The 18,623-nt window shown below is 44.3% G+C and overlaps 1 protein-coding gene across 1 annotated transcript in view; it reads right to left on the minus strand.

Annotated features, from left to right (window-relative positions):
- dachd (dachshund d) overlaps positions 1–18,623 on the minus strand; it is a 154,382-nt gene that overhangs the window by 58,920 nt on the left and 76,839 nt on the right. The window contains exon 3 of the mRNA XM_080753412.1: positions 11,380–11,529. Within this exon, the coding sequence (XP_080609538.1) occupies positions 11,380–11,529 (150 nt within the window). The remainder of the gene's footprint in view (positions 1–11,379; positions 11,530–18,623) is intronic.

The raw sequence follows: 18,623 nt of genomic DNA on the forward strand, positions 1-18,623 counted from the left end.
TTATTATGTAGACGGTAATGTTATTACTCCATGCTAATGTGTCCTCTTAGACATAATCATAGTCAAATGAGAGCCCGTGATATGCTAACACTGATGCCGCACAATCTTAGCTGCAAACGTAAAATGTGCCCAGCATTCAATGCAATTACGCGCCTGTGCATATTTCACATTACGCCGAAACCTGCGAAAGCTCATCATCACTGAAAGGTTGAATGTCATTTATTACACGTATCACATTTACACCAAGTGACATTGTCTTTTCAAATTGTGGTGATCTCTTCACTTTCAAAGGTCAGCCCCTTCCCGGCCCCCTTGCCTGCTAAATTCAACCTGACAGAGACTGGTGAGGAGGGGACAGACAAACGCATGCATCACCCCACATCAAAGCGCTCCAAATTAATCTATCCAATTAATGAAGAATGAGGCCTCACGTTGATGAGGGATGACAACTCCACTGGTCAGTTGTTTTTTTATAGCTCGGCTCCCGCTATTGTGAACTAACCACAAGAGACAGTCAAACAAATATTTGCATGACATGAGGTTTGTCTGGCTCTAGCGCACAGGTTTTCAAAGTGGGGGGCTGCAGCCCCCAGGGGAACCACCATGGGCACCAGGGGGGCAGCTGGAAAGAGGGAGAGGGAAAAGAAAAAATATATATATATCGTCGTTGTCGGGTGGAAACCTTGTATGTCCAAAACCGTTTGTTTTGTATTTATCATTTTAAAAATGATTTAAACCAGTGAAAACTGTTTTCACTACTTTTGTGCAACGGCCTTGTATGGTGAAGCAGGGCTTTACTTTTACTTACTTAAAACATACACATTTGAAACTTGGAGATACGAGGTTTCTGCCCGACAGTGGCGATACACACACACACACACACGCATACACACACACGCACGCACATACACACACTCACACACACTTTTATTTCATTTCAAATTCAATGCATACGATTATTGTGGCGGTTTAATCACGTTCAATATGGGCATGTAATTTCCTTTATTTAGTTTTGTTCAAATTGTTTTGGAAACACGTTATGAGCATGTAGATCAGCTATTTGTGCAATATTCATCATTGTATTTGGGGGTCCTTGTCATGTGAGAGTTTGGGAGCATGTGGTCTGGCGTGCCTGTCTATCTCTCCGTCTCAGTTTAGATAACACCAGAACTCCACTAAATGCTGCTCAAAGATGAAGAACCTGAAATGAATCATTATGGAAATAAAGCTTAACCAATCCCCCTTGTTATTGTAATCTATTTCAGCAGTTGTCTGCATTTGTGTATTTTGTATATACAACACCGGGACGTCGCACATTTTCTCCAATCATGCATATTCAAATGTCTTATACGCCGATGCTTAACAGCCAGCCGACACAACTGGAATTAGAACGAGGGCATTAGACTTCATTAAAAGCAGAAACGATTATCAGGTTTATCTTTTGAAATGTCTATTAAAATGTGTGTGTCGTCGTGCTGCACTTATCTGTCACCTGGCTCCCATGAGCCTGGCAGACTAATAGAGAGATGGTGAGGGCCAATGCCCAGGAGAGAGACAGAGACCCATCAAGGCTGGAAGGCTGTCTGTCTGTCTTTGTCTGCTCTGCCACTCGCATGTCTATCTCACTTAATACCGGCCATTATTGTTCCACCTTTTCTCTCTCTCTCTCTCTCTCTCTCTCTCTCTGCAAATGGTGTACATAGATCCTCCTCAACCCAAAACAACTGAGGTATCAGAGTTGAGGGGGGAAAAAAAGAAAAAGAAAGAAATCCCCCAAAACTACTGCTGTAATCGCCGTAAATCAGATAAGATTAAAAAGAAAATGTGTCTGGTTGAAAGAGCTGCGATGATGTGCTTGCAGACTGAATATTATGCAGCCCATGGCTACAATTCTAGTCTCTCTCCAGAGCCTCCGCTGACAAAGGCTCCCACAAGAGAGCCAGAGAGGAAGATGGATGAAGTTGCCCCTAGACACTCATATCAGGTCAGTGTGCGCTTTATCCCCTAATGGTTAAGGTTAGGATTGGGGAAGAAGAGGAGGACGACGATGAGGGAAGGGGGTGATACTAGATCTGAGCCCGAGGGCCATTGTTCTGTCTAGAGGAGCAGGAAGTAGCCACCATCTTCCATCATGTCCCACATTTAGCCACGCTAGGCCACCAGCGCTGGTGCAGCGCGCATGGTGGGGCGCGCGGCGTAGCTAGCTGGTTGGACGTGTCCTTCTACCCAGAGAGCTTTATTATTAGAAAGGACATAAACAGACTAATTAAATCGCAGCAGTGGAGCTGGGCTGACAGCTGGCGCAGAGAGTGTGACCAAACAGATCCCTATCAAAGAGCAGGAGTACTGTCTCTATGTGTCGTGTCTGCACGTCTCTATGGGGCAATGCATGGGCATTTTTAAAGTGTGCCTCTACTGTATGCGTTTGCCTGTTTGGCTGTCACTTTTTATGCATCTTTGTACAGTTTTTGCGTGCCGGTGTCACGCACCGGAAATAGCAGATCTAAAAGCTCATAACACGTTGTAACATGATGCATTGTGAGCTTAAAGACCTGCTATTTCCTGGCATGAGACACTGGTGCACTTTTTAAGATTGGTTTGTTTTTTGGGGAGGCTTTTTATGCCTTTATTGATAGGACAGTTAGACTGACTGGAAATGGGGGTAGAGATGGGGAGTGACACGCGGGAAAGGTCGTCCGGATCGGGAATCGAACCGGCGCCGCCGCCAGCCATCTATGCCTACTGTATGTGGCAATGCCTAAGTGGTATCCGCCTGGGCCAGTAGGCCAGCGGGCACCCCGACACTGGTGCACATTAGTATAAAATTAATTGTCCTCTAACTGATGAGTACATGTCTATTCTTGATTTGTCTTTAGTATTCTGTTCAAGCATACTGCATCATGCTGATGTTAGACTAGTTACCGGTCTGTGCTGCTGACCGCATCGACAAATCAGGCCTGTTTCCTGATATAATCCAGCATGGTAGAAATGCTATCCAACAGAGCTGTAAACACTACCAGTAATTAGCACGTGGTCTCCAGGCCGACTCCACTCGTCTCGGCAGCATGGCCAAGCACGGACCCCATATAGAGAGGAGCCTAGTTATGCATTGATCTCGGAAAATTAAGGCTAACTGCCCCAGATTGCAGTCTTGATGTACCTTCTGGATGAGCAATGTACTCCTGGCTTGCATTGTTTGCAGAGTAAACAGGACGATTTGGACTCGTTGTGCTTTAAAATGAATACATCTTGAATAATTAATGAGGCCCTTTAAAGCATTGTTATCTTTTGTGACCGCAAACGTGAAACCACTGATGATGAGAAAATATGGTTTTAACAAGTCAATAATGGTGAGTGCAACAAGAACAGCTTAATCAATGAGGCTGCTACGTTTGCAAACAAGGACTTGAATTATAACGCCAATAATTGATTTCCGCCATTTTTTTCCTCCCTCCTTCATGTGATGTCATTGTTCATCGATTCCTCGCTGCCCGTGAGGAATGATGGGAAGTTTGCAAAAAAAAGAAAAAAGAAATAAAGCTATACTGTGACTTTTGTTGATCTCTGCCCCCCCCCTCCCAACACCCACACACACTTTTGCTCCACCTTTCCCTTCTTCCGTTCTCCTCCTCTCTCTTCCGTTTTGAAATTTGCAAGCTGTAGCACCAGCTTAACCAAAAAGGATTAAGTCCCATACCCAACTGAGAACACAGATAATGCTCAGTAATTGGTAAAAAATGAAGATGAATGGGACAGCTAGATAAGGACCAATTAGCTGCTGGGAGCGTACAGCTGTGGTCTCCTCACAGAGCGCTCTCAGGGGCCAAGGCCCCCACTTTCTCTCACTCTCTTTTGCATGCACGCAAGCACACACACACACACACACACACTCACTCACACGCAGACACACACATGCAAATAACATGGAGGCCCATAGGAATTAGCCTGGTGACCCTGGGAAGAGAGGATGATGCCTCCTCATCATCTCCCCACCGGAACCTCTGCTCTGGGCTCTCAGTCAGGCAGAGCTCCAGGTAGCTGTCAGCACCCATCCAGCCACAGCCTAGCATGTGGCTTGCCGGCCCCCCCTCGCTGTAGGGGTGCACAGAGAGCCTGGACCGAAGCCCGGAACCGTGAGACGGCCGGGCCTTGGCTGACGGGCTCGAGTGTTGCAGCGGACGGTACAGTACACAGTAGACCAGTGGTTCTCAAACTTTGAAATGTGAGGGTCTCCCCTCCCTGACGGGTCCATTTGGTTCCATTTGTACACTGTCAATGTTACAGACGTTTAACCCCCATAAAGGAACCTAGAGAGTCCCTGAAATCCACTGCAGTAGACGTCAACTCCAGCGCCTTCTGTGGCGCTTTGTTGTGGCGACGGCCGCGGAGGGCGGCGTTGGAATGGAGGTAAATAAACAGACCCCAAAACAATGACCGACGGCCCTCGTGAGCACGTCGTCTGCGTTTCTTCTGTCCGGCTTTTTTTTGGCAAAGTATGTTTTCCCAACGCAGAGCGGTTTGGTCGACGGCGTCGTGGCATCATCTGGCTGATGACAGTGGAATTCCCATATCTAATTACAGACAGGATTTCAGCTCCATTAGAGATGCTGCCGAGAGGAGTCATATGAGTGGCAGGGCAGCACCCAGTGGCCAGAGAGAGAGAGAGAGAGATACAGAGAGGGAGAGAGAGAGAGAGAGAGCATTCTTTCTCTCCTCCTTCCTCAAGGTCTCAACCGTTTGCTTGTTTTTTTTTCCTTTTTTTGGAAGAAAGCAATCCCTTCTCTTAAAATTGGCAGGTGTTTTGTTAGTGGGCACTGGGCAGCTGACAATATTTTCTCTCCCGGTAATGAAGGTTGTGGCTGGGGTCAATGCGCTGGGAGGGCATGGCGGTCTGTTTATCCCCCTCAAGGCCCCGCGCCACACGTGTTTTGCTTGGTCTGTGATCTGTAATTGTGGCATTTCCTGTGAGGCACAGGAACAATCCACATTGTGCACGGAGAGCACTCCCTCTGCACCCCCCCGATACCCCCACCCAACCCACCGCCCGCATTCTCCTCCTCCTCTAAAGAGTGGGAGGGAAAATCAAAGAAAGCAAAGTCCCCATTCCCATTTCCCCCTCTCTCTCTCTCCTCTCTCTCTCCTCTCTCTTTCTATCTGTCTCTCACTCCCTTCATTTCCACCACCTGTCTCTCTTATTCTCAATCCTCAATCCATCTCTCTCACACACATGCAGACGCACGCACGCACGCACGCACGCACGCACACAAATATATATTCCTGTGCTCACTCAGGATGTTTGGTTGTCTTGGCTGAGAATTCAACTGGCTGTTTTTCCACATAATTAATAACACTGATGCAAACAGGAAGGTCTAATTGTGATGAATATTTAATGTGGGGGAGAAACATTAGCCTGTTCAATTTACATCAACACAAAGACAACGGTGGGCAATCCAACTCTACAAACAGAACAGAGTGTCCTTCAGTTCTTGCCTCCGTCTCGCTCCGCTTGTGAAGCTGCTCACAATGGAAGATCTGCCTCAGAAGCACCTGTATTCTAGCCAAGGAGAATCTTTTCACGGGCTCCTGGGGCTCCTTTCTAGTCATGTAAAATGTCTTCTAAAATGTGTTTGTGTTCCCCAGTGACATACGACTAATTTTAAGATGATGTACAGTACAGAACGTACTACTACTATGAATAAAATCGTATTCATAATTATATTTGATGATGTATTGTATATTGTACATCTATCTATGAATGCATGGAATCTCTGTGAGCGAGAGTGTGTCTGTCCACGTTTCCCCCCATATCTCGATAACATCTGACCGTTCGACTTCAAACTTGCTGTGTGTACGGTGTACCGTCGAGGACAAAGCTGGTCAGGTTGTCTGGAGCTATCTATCTAACTATTAATCCACCAAATGTCTGTCTGTCTGATATGCCCTTATGCAAGCTTGAGGATTGGTCAAGGTTCATTGGTGATCTCTAGACCTGAGTGGCCTGGAGGTCCACGAAAGCGAATGTCTGTCTGACCATCTGCATGCTGACATCACTGATACTGCACAGTTTCGCCGCCATGGTAACCGTATGTCTGCATGCTGACATCACGTCATAATCTGACGTCATAGTACTGACATCACAGACTGGTCTGGACACGGAACACCATGTATGGGCATAAAGATCTGCCCAACGGGCACTCCAACATGGAACACCATACAGTATATGGGCATAAAGATGGAGATCCCTGTGATGCCAGGGGAACCAAATCCCTTTGGCCAGATGACCAAGACATGGCACGTTCGCCCTTAGGCGTCTTACTGGTATATATAGATCTGCAAATCACCATATCTGTCTGTCTGTCTGTTATGTGTCACATTTACAGTATAAATATTTGATATTTCTGTATATTTCAGTTAGGGCCACTTTTATGGCCATATATGGAGATGTAATCAATATGGTGGGCATAGAATGGACAAATATCTAGTGTGACATGAGGCGTGACTGACTGACATGAGCTGGACGTTTTCATACTAACTGTGACCTGACGGTCGCAAAAATAATGCTTATGCTGTTAATCGATTTGTTTGTTATAGAATTAAATTAAAACGTACTTCTCAATTATTGTATAAATTTACAAAGTAATCGATAGAATAATCGATAAGAATATAATCAATGCGGCCCTATATGAATGATGTAAGGGATTTCAGAACCAAGGAAGAATAACTAGTGCCATTGCCATCAGCTAATGGGGGTCCTTTTAAAATAAACAAACTTGTGATTAAACATGTACAGTATATACTTCTTATTTGCATCAGCAGCCGGATGATTATCAGTTCCTGTCGACGTTACAGATGTGGTTTGCACTAGTTAAAAGTGTTATCATTAAAGAGTGCGGGAGTTCAACCCGGATGTCATTATAAAACTGGTCTCCATTTCCTCTGAGCAGCTGTGTTCTGGGTTATTTTATTATTTTAAAACAGCATGAAGTCATCCCCTTGTTAGTCGTCCACAGCATTGTGAACAACAGTGAGTTCATTCCCAACAAGGCTGCAGCCAAATACAGTTCCTCTCCTGCCCAGCCATTGCTATATCAGTCAAGTGATTTACACGTCTGAATTCCTATGGGATAATAGGCCTGGAGATCGGAACATATTAGGCATTCAAACACCAAAATAGTGGAAGGGAAGCAAGGCAGAGTAGGGGCACAAGCGCATTGTAATATGACGCAGCTCTGCAATCTCATTTTGTGTTGAACTACAGTAGTTCATAATCTTAAAATGCTTTTTTTCCCCCCTAAACAAAAAAACTCTAAGTGTAAGCCTGGGGCTATTTGGAGGAGACAGCTCGCTTCTAGCTGTGTTTCATGGGCCTGCGGTGCGGAGCAGGCCATATTTCTCCAGCGTATTATCAGGATGACTCCGGCTGGCCACCCTGTCACAGGAGAGTGCTTGATATAAACAAGAGATTGCTGCGACACCCAGTAATCAATATTAGGATGGCTTCAGTACCAAACATCATTTGTCTCCGCGACCATTCCTTTGACCAAACGAAGCATTAATTCAAATCATAAATCTGAGCTGATTTAAATCCAGGGAGAGTGAGTGAGTGAGTGAGTGAGTGAGGGAGGGAGAAAAAGAGTGTGAGAGAGAGCGAGAGAGAGAGAGAGAGAGGGAGAGAGAGAGAGAGAGAGAGCGGGAGAGAGAGAGAGAGAGAGAGAGAGAGAGAGAGAGAGAGAGCGGGAGAGAGAGAGAGAGAGAGAGAGAGAGAGAGAGAGAGAGAGAGAGAGAGAGAGGGCCCCTGTCTGCCTGCCTGCCCCTAATGATTTATTTTCTACATTTCTGCGAGCGAGAGATTTGTCCATACTCACTGACAGGTCACCTTCAAACGCCAGTGGCAGACTGTTCATCACCATGCAGACGAGCATCTCATCGCCGCGAGTAAATATTAAAGGAAAAGAATCCAATTGATTGTGGATGGGGCCGAGAGGCGTCGCCGCCATATATTTCACTCAGAGAGCTAATGCTGTGGCCCGTGTGCCCGTACCCGCCCCAGCCCCCCGTCAGAATTATGATTCTACTGGGAGCCTGTGTGGCTGGCTGTGGGCTCAAGGTTACAATTTAAATTGTAAAAAAAAAAAAAAAAGATAAAACAGTCTCTTATTAGCTCCATTGCCATAGCCTTGCTGTTCGTATTCACATTTATCTTTATTTTTGCGACCTTGTGAACTCGTATGCTCGCGTATATATTTTTTCCCTTCAGTCTTGGAGTGATGATCTCAGACTTTATGCGTTTGGCTTTGTTAAATCTGCTCTGAAACACGTCCTATTTTCACCTCTCTAAACTGACATGTCAAGTGTTGCTGTTGAAATGCATTCAGGAGTCAAGCCACTTAGTACAGTAAGTGAATCAAAAACACCATTTAGCAAACCAAAGCTTCGGGGATTACATTCAGTTTATAATTTGAACTGGGCTCATAATTCCACACTACATTATGATTCTCTGCAACACGCTAAGTGGCTCTGTGTGATATTACAAAAATCCTTCTGCTTTTTAGGGCTAATAATTAATTGAAATGGCACATAGTGAAAAACCAATGCTCTCACATCAATTCAATTAGTCCCTGTTAACGGCTGATAGCTTTGGGAAACTGTGTTCACAGTTTTACTTTGCTGTTAACAGTTTTTCTTTTTTTTTTCTTACACAAAAGGGCAACACTTTCTGAATAAAGATTCAGACTCATCTTAGCAGTATCCATAGAGTATATATATATATTGTACAAATAAAGGGATAAGAATGCTGAACCACTGTATGAAGTGTAGACATTAAGGCATGTGCATATACTGTAATATACTGTAGTGTATAGCATACTGTAGATCACCTACCACAAAGAAAGAATAAGACTTTTTTCAATGGTCCTGGGCATTCTTAATACTAGAGGTTCGGGCCTCTTTCGGGGGCCCTCACATAGAAATTGGGCCACAGGCACAGCTACACCAGAGATCAAACTGATATGGCCATATATGGAGATCTCTATCGGCCATTAGTTTTTCCCACAGAGATTTACAAAAATATTGATATCAATTATTTTAAGCCTAGAATCAAGATCAGGATCAGGATCCCAGTGAATCATGACCATAAAACCTTTGATTCTGTGAAAAAAATAATGATTTAAAATTGTTTGACTGACCTGCCTTAGTTGCTGTTGAACTTTTTTTCATAGACCTTGTTGCTTGTTTCCCTCACACAAAATCTGGCAACGCTCAGCCACAACAGCAGCGGCAACAACAACAAAGCTGCCTCGCTCACACACACATGCGCGCACGTGTGTGCAGCCGCCCGTCAATAGTCAGATCCGTTGCCCGATCCACCCGTGATTATATGCCGTGGTCCCATTTCAAGTCAATGGGGAAAATGTATTCACTAATATTTTAACAGTTTGGCTGCTCTTGGTAGCCAAACACGTTCACAGACGAGATAAGGTTTCCATGGTAACCCGCATCTCAGACGCTTGCTACGGGTGCTGGTGAAAGAAAAAACTGCATACGTCATGACGCAACGCAGCCAGAAGCAACCGAGAGCGGCCATTATCCATTGACTCCTATTCTATACTGAAACATAAAAACGGCTTTATCTCGAAATAAGGTGCAAATAACGCCGAGGAGGCCGAGATCAGCTTGTCTTCACGGCGACACTATGCCGTGATGGTCGGCCCCGGTTAGGATTTTAGTTTTCGCGAACGTTTGTAAACAAACAGATCTCCTTCCTGGATCGTCAGTGTACACCCACGTGCACACGCACGGAGCTTCCGGGGCTCTTCAAAATAAAGCGCAAGTGAATGGTGGCGTCCTGAGTGTTAATGGCCATATACTGAAATCTCTGTGTCAGTCCATGTCCCTTTCATGCCCATTAATGGAGATCCCAGATGTCATCAATAATTAGGCCATATCTTGGAAGTGTTTTACCACCAAAACTGAGGGAGGAATTCCATTGCAAAAAAGTTTACTTGGAAGATGGACGATGGAAGAAGTCTGACAAGTACTATAGTCTGGGGGCAACCACACTAAATAGTACAGACAGTCAAGTCAGTCAATGTAAAAGTGCTTTATTTTTCTCTTGGTCTTGAACCAAACTAAACTTCTCCCAAACGTCGGACAAATTATTATGCACTGTTATGTATTCACTGCGGCTCGCTATCTGTGACTTTATTTCACCCATGTTGTTTCCATACGTGGGGGTGTGTGTGTAGTGGAGACTTGTGCACAACCCAGAATGTTATCGCCGCACAGAGCAGGGTGTTATGCTCAAACGTGTGGCCCTATAGAATCTGGTCAAGATGGCGGTGTCTGGCCGATACGGGTGCCTCAAAGGTTTACAAAAAAGGTCAAACATGACGTAAAATGCTCCGAGCACTGTATTGCGAAGGAAGCATACAAATACAAACTGTACAGTAAATATGCATTTTGAAAACATGACATTGACTATTACTTTCCCCATATAGCATGCATTATATATTTCTGTGTAGTGGGAGACTTGTACACTACCGGTGTGTAGGGCTGTCACGATTATGACATTTTACATGACGATTAATTGTCACTCAAATAATTGCCATTAACGATTTGAAGTTGCACATGGTAGATATGACACATAACCTAAATATAGAAAGAAATTACTGACATATTTGACAACTTTATACTATATTAAAATGAACATTGATGGTGGAAATAACCGATCTACAAGCTCACAACGTGTCGCGACGCGTTGTAAGCTTGTAGATCTGTTATTTCCACAATTTTTTTACTTAAAAAAATATATATGAACATTTTTCAACATGGAAACGATTATGACAAATAATCGCGATTATGTCAAATAATCGCGATTATGTCAAATAATTGCGATTAGACGATTATATAATAATTGTGACAGCCCTACCGGTGTGGTAGGAGTAGGCGGGCGGGAATCGAAGCGGCCCCATCGGTAATTGCTGTGGCTGGGCGGTAAGCACATCTTTGGTTTTAAGATAAGCTGTATGTGTAGGAAAAAGTTGTGTGGACAAAATGAAGGTTGGTCAATGTGAGGCCTAACAGTATACACGCTTGTCCGCTTGTGTGTGGGAGGCTTGTAAGTCGCCACTATACTGTATGTGAGTTATGTGTCTGCGTCTGTGCATTTCTGTGTTCATATTATGTGAGCATGGTAATGCAGGTGAATCATCGTGGCATCAGTGCACACATACAGTGAGAGAGGGAGAAAGAGGAGGGGGGCTGGAGAGAGAGAGAGAGAGAGGGATAGACAAAGTGTGAGTGTGTGTGCGTGTGCGTGTGCGTGTGCGTGTGTGTGTGTGTGTGTGTGTGTGTGCGTGCTCACATGAAGGACACACTCACCGACACTGGAGCTGAGGTCTCCGTTCTCGTCGACCCCATGCTGGTTGGCGTTGCCGTGGTAGCTGCTCATCACCTCCAGCTTGATCTTCTTCACCTTCATGGCCTCGGCTATGGCAGCGTTGGCAGCTGCTGCCGCCGCCGCTGTCAGACCTGGGGAGGGGAGGGGAGGGGAGAGGAGAGGAGAGGAGAGGAGAGGAGAGGAGAGGAGAAGAGGGGGGAAGAGAGGAGAGGAGAGGAGAGGAGAGGAGAGGAGAGGAGAGTTGGACGCGTCTAAAACTTTAAGAGACCCACTGGCAAAAGATATGGACTTTAGCAAACACTCAAACCCCCCCCCCCCCCATTAATTATCAATGATGCGAGTGCCTGTTGATTTCTTCCCAATAGCGTGAGGTAATTTCACCAGTAGATCGATTTCCAAATAAACTAATACTAATCATATTACAAATTTCCAATAGTGTAAAATGGTGTGAAATCATCTCCAGTTTTTGGAGGGAATTAGATTAGCTACAGTACATGGATTAAACACTCTTTACAATATGGAAACCATGCTCTTGAGACGTAGACAATGTTGAACTTCAAAGTTAAAAGTTGAGCTTTGCTTGGAGCCCCGTAATTGCTAAATCCGCCCTGGCTTCAAATGAAACGATGAATAATTCTCTACATAACTGGAATAAGAAATTATGTTTGTTTGTTTTCTGGGTGGCAGGTCTGATGTGTGATATCTTTCTTGTAGGCTATCATGACCATGGGATGGATTCCTACTGTGTGTGTGTGTGTGTGTGTGTGTGTGTGTGTGTGTGTGTGTGTGTGTGTGTGTGTGTGTGTGTGTGTGTGTGTGTGTGTGTGTGTGTGTGTGTGTGTGTGTGTGTGTGTGCTTGTGTGCGTGTGTGTTTTATGAACAAGAATCTTTCAGACTCTCTGGTATCTACTGCTGTATCTGGTATACCTTGCGCATCTCTTACCACGGTGGTATTGATGTATCTCTACCTTGATGGGAACGGATGGAGTCAAGAAAATAGCACTTTCAATTCATGATGCAAGCATTTTGAGTGTAAATAAAGCTTTGAATATATATATATACACACACACACACACACACACACACACACACACACACACACACACACACACACACACACACACACACACACACACACACACACACACACACACACACACACACACACACACACACACACACACACAGTATACTGTACATATACATATCACAGGGGAGATGTGAGAAGGAGAGTTTCAGAGAGAGAAATATACATAGGACTCAATGTACACAAATGGAGGAAGGGAATTGGATCTTAAGACTGCAGATACAGAGGCATTTTCAGTGACATCTTCTAATGTATTCATCAACTCTAACCCCACCGTCACAGAAACTGAATAATGACTAAAACTGGTATTCAAATCTTTTAGAGCTACAGTACACAGTGCCTCATAATAACTGCTGAGTGTCATTGCTTTGCAAGAACAGTCAGCAAGCTGAATGAGGAAAAGTACGAAGAAAAAAAACAACCCACAAACAACAAAGATTAATGTCATTCTGTACTTTTAAATGAATGCATGCAATGTTACTTTGGATGTGTGAAAACATGAGTTAAAATCAACTATAAATGTTTGAAGGAAAGAACGTCTCTTACTCATCATCTCTCAATAATTACAACGAATAGTGGCAGAATTTGGGGGGTCGGTGGTTGGCAAGTCCACGGGGTCACCAAAGAAAGCCTATTAGATTGTGTACACAATGTTAAAACTTTGGCCTAATGGGGTGGCACCAAAGGAAATGTCATGGGGTTCACTCAAATGGTTATCCTCCAGGGATCATAATTGTGCTCAGCATGTGTCAGCAATCCGCCCATTAGACTTTGAGGTATCTTTTGTGCAATGGAGATTTCTGCCTTAAACGTAGCTCTAGAGGTAAAATCACAGGACTAAAAAGATGATGAATCCGAGATACATCAATTTTAATGAAATTCATTACATTCGTGTGGACGGCAAGAAGGGTTTCCGGATGACGTCATCTCCCGATGGATCATGGGAATTTGAGTCTTTGCATCACTCTGAGGGAGAGCGCTGTCTATTGCTCTCCACTGAAAAGACTCAAAGCGTAAATATACACCCTCTGCGCTCAACAGCTGGATTTAATAAAACCTAAACATACGTCCTTGGCGGTGAATGTGTTAACATCGATTCTCTCAAGGCCATAGTATGCTTCAGCTATCCCACTGAATGTTCCCTTTAAAATACTCTGTTAAATGTCCATTTAAAATGTTATGGTCACTTTATACCGGGATTGTGAGTCACAATAACAAGTGGAGGCCCGTGTTGTTTTCATGGGCAGTGAAAATGCCGTTTGAAATCACAGTTCAAGTAATTATTTCCACACCCATCTTTAGCCAGCGGTTGGTATAGTGAGCATATCGGTCCACCTGGACTAAAATGGACTTGACGCGTTTACAAGCACGCATGTGTTTGACACGCCGTGGAGATTATAAACCACGGGTTTGTCATTGTGGTAGTTCCAGGGCTCTTTCTGGGCGTATTGAACGTGACTGAAATCTTTATTCATGAGGCTGCTCTTAAAACAGCAGGGACAGATACTACTAAAGCTCCTCTAGGCCTCGGTGTGTCTCAGGAGACGGCCACGGCTCTCCCCAGCACCTACCCCGGTGAAACGCCATCAAAGACACACCATGAGAACACGGAGACTGTGACTATTAGCAGAATCACTCATATCCACGGCACAGTATATCATCTGCTCTTTTTTTTTTTTTTTTTTTTTACTTTGTTTATTTGATTTTCAAGTGAAGCATTTAAGGCAATGAAGTGGTACAATAATAAGAGTAGCAGCTTCTTTTGTACAAACATCAAATATACAACAGTGGTATGAGGATTTAAATTTTCACCCAAAACAACAATTAAAAAAGAATATATACATAATATAGGATAAAGAAAATATGTTATTACAAACAAGCAAGCACAAAAAAAAAAACAAGACAACCAAAAAACAAAAATAAAACAAAAACATCAACATCAGTCAAACAACACATCCACGTCTTATGAAATCCATATAATCCGCATAGCAGGACAACACACCCAACACAGCAAACCCATCATATCCAAACCCCAATGGACCTCCTGTATCCTTATAGTATGTCCTCAACCAGAGATGGATTCAGGTTCGTAACAAAATGAAGGAAAGGACCCCATTATCATCTGCTCTTTTAACCGAGACTGCTTAAAACGTTGATTTATGCTCCGGCGACAAAGTGTTGCTCGACAAAAATACCATATTTTCTTTTTTTCTTTTATTTCTGCCCACGATTTTGTAACCCAACACGTCCACAGCGTCCCTGGCGGGAATTGAAGCCAGGACCTTCTAGCTGTGAGGCAAAAATATATATATTTTCAACTGAACTTAACTTCAGTTATAGGCTATTTTCTATGTTAACTTGTGTTATTTTTGTTGAGGGACACGTTGCGCCGCACTTTGTCGCCGAGGCATTAAACCAGGCTCTTATACACTTGATATGCAGGTTTGCCTTATGTTTGACGCAGAACAAGCCCATGCCTACGTTTATCATCTCTGGGCTGTCACGTCTCAGTGATGGGACTCAAGAGCTAGCTATTAGCCATACATCTGAGGCGAGACGTGAGTACAAGGAGAAGTAGAAATCGAACATGTGGCTCTAATAGATACATGTTCCCTCACACACACACACACACACACACATGCACACACACACACATACATACACACACACGCGCGCACACACACGCACGCACGCACGCACGCACGCACGCACGCACGCACGCACGCACGCACAAAAGAGCACAGCGGCCTGGACACCCTCTCCTCTCCTCCCCAGCTGATAGGCAGATGGCGAGAGCCACTCTGAGCCGCTGACATGGAGGTGCATATAATTTAAAGCCTTGTTTGCATCTTAAAATACATCAGTACCATATTGACGTACAGTATACATCATGTCAGAGAGGGCCCTCTCTCGTTTGCAACGGGGCCCTGGCTTGCTGTTCCATATGCATAGGCAGGAGTAAGGGAGGAGGGGGGGGACTCGGGGTGGGGATGGGGGGACGGAGCCACTGCCTCATAAGAAGGTGATACTTCTCCACATAATGAATGTGGCCTCTGCCCAGACTGAAGGTCAGGCTTCATTTGTGTATAATGGCCAAGAGTCAACTGTTTTCCAAATGAGACGTATGCAGAACAGACCGCCGAGTAAATATTGAAATCACCTCTGGGTTGTTTGTGTGATAAATTCCCTCCACAAATCAGGTGCCGCTCAAAGGCGTTGCCGCAGTGTGCGCTACGTGATGCTCTCAGCGAGTTTGGCTGCCTGGATGTGCGCCGGTATACACCATACCATCCTCAGTGTTGTAGGAGTAGTTCACCCCCCCAAAAAAACATTTATTTTCTATCGATTACACACCCCATAAAGCCTTGAATTCATGGAGTTTGTAGTTTTTGTCGCACTCCTAAGCCAATGATTTAATGACCGGGTCATTGGTCAACAGGAGTCGTTCTGAGTCTCCTACTGGAGACTGTGCCGGTCATCAAATTATTGGCTCAGGAATGCGACAAAAACTACAAATTCTCGTTGAATTCAAGGCCTCACCGGGTGTGTAATTGATAGAAAATAAGTGATTTTTGGGGTGAACTACTCCTTTAATTTAATCTGAGAGTGCAAAACTGAACCCAAACTCTCTCCTCCCAGTCTACAACATGGATACTTTACTAGTAAGACGCCTCAGGGCGACATGTGACCTCGCCCTTTATTCTTGGCCATCTGGCCAGTGATGCATATCGGACCAGTTACCCATATATGGAGACTCCTGCATGATAGTCAACAATGTTATATCAAAACATGCCCATATATGGACATTAAAAAATATGGGCATTCCCAGATATGTCCTTAATATTGATGACATTGGGACAGGGATCTCCATATATGGGCATAAAACGTATGTTAATTAGTAAAGCCAAGCAGGGCCTTGGCGAGTTAGGGCCTGGGTTTGATGCCTGTGGATCTCCATATATGAGCATAAGGGGGTACCCTAACCGGGCATCATACTGTATATGGACATTTTATTTTTATCCTTTATTAATATATATCCATATACATATATGGACTTAATATTAACGTTTTCTGGGAAGGTAGGGTGTAAATCAGAGTAAAGCAGGCTCTTCAGCCAGTTAGGGCCTGGGATTGATGACATCAGAAATCTCCATTATGGGCATAAAATAAATGATATGTACTATACATATATATTTTATGCCCATACATGGAGATCCCTATCTGAACCAGCCACACACATATGGGCCTTGTCTTGGCCATCTGGCCAGTGATATATATCGATGACATCAGGAATCTTCATATATGGGCATAAAAGGGGTTCTCGGGAATACCCATATATGGACTTTTACATAGGTGATATCACCTGTGATGTCACAGTGACAAGGGAACCAACCCATAGACTGTGCAAATGTGTACTTACTGACTGACTGACTGACTGACTGACTGACTGACTGACACGGAGACAAGCTGCGACATTTCTCATGGTATACTGCGACCTTCGGTCGCAATTATGATGTATAGACGGTATGCGCATGCATAAAGTGAATGGCATATCGAGTGGCAAAGTGAGTTTAACGTTGTTTAATGCAATCAGATAGGATGTATGGGCTGTCAATTATTTATGACCGACGTGTGAAGAAAGAATGTAGAACTAGCAAGCAGCTACTAGTTAGCAGCTGTCTGAAGTCGCGTTCAAGGCACGGCATGTGTCAAGTTAGACGAATGTCAACTGTTGACTTCCAGTCGGTGGACTTCAAAATAAGAGAATTTTTCCTGGTCGGCGGACTTAAAAATAAATGTATTTTTTTTCCTCCCTCTCCCTCTCTCTCCCTCCCTCTCTCTCTCTCTCTCTCTCTCTCTCTCTCTAAATATATATATATATATTTTTCTTTTTTTTTTTATAAATAAAGGCCAATCATCTAAGACTCACAGGTTTGGAGCACATACAATCAGGTGTATTCCATGAGTAAATAAAGGCAATCGATTTGTTCCAGGTGAAACCATGTCATCTCCATTTTTCATCTATCATTATGCACCAGCCCTCCACCCAGCCTGTGACTAAGTGACAGACTCCGCCAATCGAAGCCTTTGTTCTGATAATTGTTTCATTTTAACGGATCAATTGTCACGTCCACGTAACACGCACTTCGACGCAGTGGATGTAATAAGGGAAGCCGGGAGATGTTTGGCGCTCAGCAACAAGTCTATTAAGCCACTGGAAGTCGAAACGTCAACAGGAGCAATCCCACTCAATGCTAATCTGCATTCATTATTATGCAAACAAAACAATCCGGACACATATATTCTTCCAAAGTCACCTTTAGATTCAGGCACTTCTCTCATATGTAGAGGCACGGCCAAGACAGAAGCCTCTTGGCCACAAAACAAACAAGCACATCAAGGCTGCATGGAGAGAAAGGCATACATGTCAAAACACACACACACACACACGCACGCACGCACGCACGCACGTGCACCCACACACACACACCCCCCACACACACACACACACACACACACACACACACACACACACACACACACACACACACACACACACACACACACACACACACACACACACACACACACACACACACACACACACACACACACACACACACACGCACGCACGCACGCACACAAAGGGAACATTTCAACAAATGGAGAATAGCATGGCACCATCACATGGGGAGCACAAAACAGCAAATAACAGAGACAAGGTCTGATGGTAGCCCTTGGAGCAGCTGTCATATTAAATAATAATGAAGGATCTATTAATATGCAGCAGAAGCAGCAGACGACGGGCTTAACGCTGTCATGCCTCTGCATATTGTCAGGATCTTCATCATTAATTAACATGCTAGCTGCCCCATACCTGTGCCAATGTCAGAACATTCTTACAACAAACACCCCAATGTCTGTGCCCTCCGCACAACTAACTGGCATAATTAAATTAAAATCAGATTAACTTCACATCAGTACACAAAAGAATGACTTTATGGCTTTCTCTCGGTGGCGAATCGGCGATAGGGAAAAAAAAGGAAAATCGACACCCCCGCTTATCTGTTGTGTAGTGCCGTTTGTGTCTCTGTTAGGGACTCGCTGCACCGCGGGCAGCTCTGGAAACACGCCTTA

This window comes from Nannobrachium achirus (genome assembly GCF_963921795.1).
Source record: "Nannobrachium achirus genome assembly, chromosome: 22".
Taxonomy (NCBI): Eukaryota; Metazoa; Chordata; class Actinopteri; order Myctophiformes; family Myctophidae; genus Nannobrachium; species Nannobrachium achirus.